At 43.1% G+C, this 5454-nt stretch overlaps 1 protein-coding gene across 1 annotated transcript; it reads right to left on the bottom strand.

Moving 5' to 3' along the window:
* Positions 1-698: 698 nt before the first annotated feature.
* LSM8 (LSM8 homolog, U6 small nuclear RNA associated) lies at positions 699-4638 on the bottom strand. Its single transcript, XM_069976470.1, has 4 exons — positions 4469-4638; positions 3151-3191; positions 2021-2148; positions 699-911 (listed from the first exon to the last, which is right to left on the bottom strand). Exons 1-4 carry the CDS (start codon positions 4497-4499, stop codon positions 821-823), a joined length of 291 nt encoding a protein of 96 aa, XP_069832571.1. The 5' UTR covers positions 4500-4638; the 3' UTR covers positions 699-820.
* Positions 4639-5454: the final 816 nt, after the last annotated feature.

Genomic DNA, 5454 nt, shown 5'->3' with positions numbered 1-5454 from the left:
TAATTGGAAATGTGGGTACATTCAAATTTACCATTGGCCACAGTGTAAAGTACGGCCGGGAGCCGTGCTCTACACTGTGAGCACAGCCAGTAGACCTGCTAATTATTTTCTGTGTCCGCAAAGAACAACAGCCATTGTTCTTTGTGGCCGGTGTTCCATACACTTTAAACGCACACTGACAAACAACGGCCATTTATTGCAAAAATACAGTATGACCATGGCCTAAAGCAGTTATTTAGCAAACCTTTTGGCGTGTCAAAAGTTGTTTAGCTGCTCACACCGCACCTCATCACTAGACAAAGCAGTCATGATGCCACAAAAAAAAGCATTGGTTGTCTGATAGAAACAGACAGTAGCCATCAGTTCTTGAAGAGGGGGAACGTTGCAAGATGCATTATCCAGAGTCCAGATTGAAGTACCAAATATTATGAAATGTGCAACTGCAATGAATGGGATCAGTTTCCCTTCAGTGCTCTACTACCACCTTGGAGGGAAGTGGAGCTAAATTGCTGGATATATGTAGTTTTTGGAACAAACACAGGAGAGTACACAAAGAAGGGTTTAAGTCTTTTCTACATGGCTTTTCGTATTTTTGCATTCCATTCCAGTGTTTGGCTTAAAAAATTACCTAAAATCAAGTGGGTCCAGCCTAAAATACCGCCACCCTCTTAGAGTACAGTAGTAACATTACAATCATAAAAATGTATAAACATTTTAATTTACAGAATACAATAGAACACAAAGATGCAAAATATGATTCCTCCAAATGCATTAACAAAAAAAAAAAGTCATGTACAGCTCTAGATATGTTCACATCTCTTCAATTTACAACAGAGTTTAGAGGCTCAGCCCTAATATTCCCCAAATCCAGTGCAGAGTCTGTTTCTTCATCAATCTCTCCAATAACAGCTCTGTGGAGACATACACAAGTTGTCATGATCTTGTACCATAAGACATTTTATCCATTAACATATAACATATACTACTCACTAAAGAATATCAGTTCTAAAAACATAAAGAAAAGAATGTGTATCCATTCTTGCAGAAACCAAGCACAGGTAGCAATAATTACCCAAAAGGTTGGTCTAAGGTTGCAGTACTTGCAGCCACTGGCTAACCCACTGCCTGTAGTTTGTCTGACCTCCCTGCAATCTGCTGTCCACTGTCTTTTAGGGTAATTGTGTCACTAGTAGAAAAGATACCAAGACAGAACACATGAAATGGGCAGGGCGCTTAGATAGTGCTATATATTGGAGAGAGCCTTCTGTTCTGCATTCTCTGCAGTTTAGTGATTACTGTCACCCCTTTGCTTGCTGTGCTGCTGCCATTTGTTTCTATTATGCTCACATGTCACCTTGCAAACCCAGTGCATGTGTGCTCTCCCCCATGTACTGTGTAAGTGCTTGTGCAGTCCAGGGCACTTTCATTAGCACCGTATCATGGCAGAGAAGTGAAATGTAAATGTTGTCCTGATTGACCAGAAAGTAAGATTACGTGCCCCTGTGAGTACTCTGGCAAACAGCCCAACTCTCAAGCCGCTCCCTGAAATGCAGAGAATGAAAAATAACTGTGACCAATGGCCCATACCTACAGCCACAGCACAGGACTCCCAAAATAACTCCAAGAACCTCACGTGTGTCTTTCTTGGGCATTTATTCACACTGGGCTTAAATATGAGCACCACGTTTCGGTGTCGGACTGACACCTTTATCAAGCTCCTCCTCACTGCTAAACACCAAGTTTTTACCAATGGAGGAGTCTCTCAGGTAGACAATAACAGCCATAAGAACACTAAAATCACTTCTTCACTGAGTGGTTAATGTAATAAAACCATGCAGGAACTGCCCGCTCAGCCATCACTAATTTCAGATCTGTGGGCTGCTGACACTTGGCACCCCAGCTGATCACCTGTTTACTAGAACTATGGTTCCAGTATACACACTGAAATATGGAACAGGAAGCAAACAGTACTTTTGCAGTGGCCAAGCTGTGCCAGGTAGTATAACAGTAACACACTTACACATTGTCTCCTCTTACAATGTACAGCCCCAGCACTACTTGTTCTACTCCTTGTGATGAACTAAATACTCGCTCGTGACTCTCATCCAAAATCAGGTTAATCGTCTGATCAAAACCCTTAAGTGTTCCCTAGGAAAGAAAAGAAAAAAAAAAACATTAAGCCATGTCAGGACTAGGGAAATAGAGGAAATGCAACCTGCAAAGCATCAAAACAGGCCCAAAGCTGACTCCGCAATCTGCCTAACACTAGATTATGACCGAGATGAGATCTACGTGTCCTTATAACAACAAGGAACACTGTGTAAGTAAGTGATCATTAGTGAAAATAAATGCTAACAAGTGTCTAAACATTTACTGCAAACTACCCAATAGGTTTCTTTGGGCCAAACAAGGTGTGTTCAATGTCAGGGTTGCATATAAGTTTTCATTCAGTAGAGCACAATTTTTACTTATCTTCTTTCTTGTGCGGTCCTAGCAGTCAGATCCCCGCCAATCACGAAAATGGAGGTCACTTGTCCAACAAGTAAATGGAGCAATAGAACACATGCTTGGCCACTTCCATTCCATCTCTATGGGATGTCAGTGAATGGAGCAGTGACCAATTCCATGTGCTGCTGCTTCATTTCTTGTGACTGATGTGGGTGTCAGTGGTAGGACCCCCACCAGTCAGATAGCTATTACCTATTTTTACCTCTACTTTATCTGAAAAAACATGTATGCATTAGTATACATCACCTTCTCTCAGATGTTTCATGAAGCTAGGATGCTCAGCTATTACCCATTGTTTAGTGTTTTAATGTTGCACAGATCACATATGACACCAAATGACTGCATACCTCCTGCCAGGGGGTGTATATATGACACATACCAGCTGCACATATAGGACATTTCAGTGACTCTCTGAGCATAATGAGTGTTGAGTGGACTTTCTGAACTGTTCAGGCTCGGTATTCGAGTCCCTGCGTCTGATGAAGTTGGATGCCGCCCTAGAGCTGCCAGGAAAACATGGTTATATCCATGTTTTCCAGGACTTCCTAGGGCGGCATCCAACTTCTCCAGACGCCAGAAATAAAATTGTCTACTCAACACTAATTGTGAGGAATAATTAACAAAAGATAATATATTCCTTACCACAATCATCCTCCCATCAGCTGTAATAACGGCAACCGTTCCTGCAAAACCATGTTAAGGCGACATACAGCACAAGCAGTGCAAACATTAAAAAACCATTACAAAACAAAATCCTGATCTGAATGGGTACACCATAAGAATAAACTCCTGTCCACTTGCCCTATTAACACCCAATTTTAGACCACCACTCAACGATGATGAGCTGTTTTCCAGACCTGTAAAACAGCAGGAAGCAGACAGCTCCGTACACTGTAATATGGCTAAGGTCACATACTGTATCACAGCTTCCACTCAAGTGAATGAGGGCCGAGCTGTAATACCTAGTTTGGCCATTACATAGTGTACAGAGCTGTCTGCTTCCCTGTGCTTACATACATCACAGCTCTGACAGACAGCTGATCAATGCGGGTGTTGCCAGGTATTGGCACCCAACCCATCTGATATTGAAGACCTATCCTGAACATAGGTCATCAATTAATTTTGCCTGGTACACATCCCATTTTACCAGCTTTGCTTTGTGACACAACCCTTTTAAGGATGTAATCATGGGGGGGGGGGGGTTCCTGCTTGGGACCTTGTATTGACCACATTGGGACAAGCCACTAAAGCAGTTGACATACATAGATGGATTCAACTTCTTATGACTGCTGAAATCATTTTTTTGGCTCACATTTGGGGTGGTTGATAAGACAATCCCTTTAAGGCATTACTACTAAGACAGCCTGACTGCAGCATTATAGGACACATGCCTGCTAGTCTTTGTGCACAAAACCTCCTGGCAGGGTGCAAAAGATGAAGAACCCTTTTATTTCCAAAATGCATTAAAACCTACTGTGCTATATGCTCTTGAGATTTGAATACATTTAGGAAATAAAATAATTTTTACCTGTCATGATGGGTTCTTTATATTTTCTTCCCAGCAATCTCCAATAACACAACTGACAGGGGTACAAATGGCTGCCATGTACAGATTACACTGCCATGTTTCTACTCCCACAAACTAAAAGCAGCCAATCACAGCTCAGATTTCATTGTCCAAGTTGCTGTTGTAAAATGAAAGCTGAGCTGTGATTGGTTTCTACGAACACACCAGGTCCGCTCATGTCTCAGGACGTGGAGTGCCCAGTACAGGGGGAGAACTACATACAACTACGCCATGTTACCCCATACAGAAAGGTTTGGACAAATGCCAGCCCCGTGCAGTGTGCCCATCAGGAGGGACCCCTCCGCCCAGCTGTAAGGCGCCAATGGAGCGACACTCATGCTCTACATCTCATTCTCCTGTGCCCCACACACAACAGTTCTATAATAAGGATACGGTTGATATAATTCTCCAGCGCTGACGTCATATCACCGAGCCGTCACACAGAGCGGGGAGAAACGAGACGCTGCACGCTGTATCCGCCGAATACAAGGGATCCGCCAGATGACGAGTCGCCTTTCATTACGTCATCACCCCGCGACCAAAACAAACCCCGCCCCTCCCCCGGAAAGCACAGACGGACAATAGGCTAAAGTCGCCTAATCTATGGTGAAGGGAAACCGCTGACCGGCTACGATAACATGTGACCGGCTACGATAAAATGTCTGGAGAGAGCGAGACATGTATCTGAGTGAACCGCACACGGCGGATGCTCGCATGCGCAGTACAGCCAACAAGCCCTCGTACTGATTAGACCATTATCTGCTTGAGCCGTAGTACTGCGCCACATAGTGGCAGGAACCATAATTACAGTTGGGGGAGATAATCCAAAAACTTTCTACTGGTAAAACTGTCTATGGCAACCAGATGAAAGCTGCTTAATATTGACAATACAGACTATAATATATTCCAATATGCTATAATATATTAATAAGTGTTACTATTAGTTTGAATGTATCATCCTGCGTCTAGCGTATATAACATTGCATTGCTGTTTTACAGGCGTTTCCCATGTTAGCAGCAGCCATTCTTCCTCAGAGCACAGGCAGCATGGATGTGATCATATTCCCCACTGGAAGGACTAGAGGCATAGAGGCGAAATGAGCTCAGCATTGATGGGATGCAGTCATATGCTATAAGTAAAGCTGGCGAGACCTTCATAATTATGGTATGGTATTGGATGGAAACACATAGGGGGACATTTATTAAGTCCGGTGTTTTCTTCGCCGGACTTAAAAATGTCCCCGCAGCTTCGGCAGTTAGTTCCTATGTCAGCCGCCCAAATGAGGATTCATCACATTCATTGGAAAGAAGTCACAACAAATGTGATCACAGAAAATAAAGAAATTCCAGACAGAGCAGTCATGTGACCACTTCTAAGA

This window comes from Dendropsophus ebraccatus, chromosome 1 (genome assembly GCF_027789765.1).
Source record: "Dendropsophus ebraccatus isolate aDenEbr1 chromosome 1, aDenEbr1.pat, whole genome shotgun sequence".
NCBI classification, from domain to species: Eukaryota; Metazoa; Chordata; class Amphibia; order Anura; family Hylidae; genus Dendropsophus; species Dendropsophus ebraccatus.
This window is presented reverse-complemented; position numbering and strand designations above follow the sequence as displayed.

Bases quoted from the DNA above. Each gene is read 5' to 3' on its own strand.
- LSM8 (XM_069976470.1), bottom strand. From the start codon at position 4,499: ATGACGTCAGCGCTGGAGAATTATATCAACC. The intron at 2,149-3,150 runs GTAAGGAATATA...TTTCTTTCCTAG, and splicing joins CTGATGGGAGGATGATTGTG to GGAACACTTAAGGGTTTTGA. The intron at 912-2,020 runs GTAAGTGTGTTA...ATGTCTCCACAG, and splicing joins ATTGTAAGAGGAGACAATGT to AGCTGTTATTGGAGAGATTG.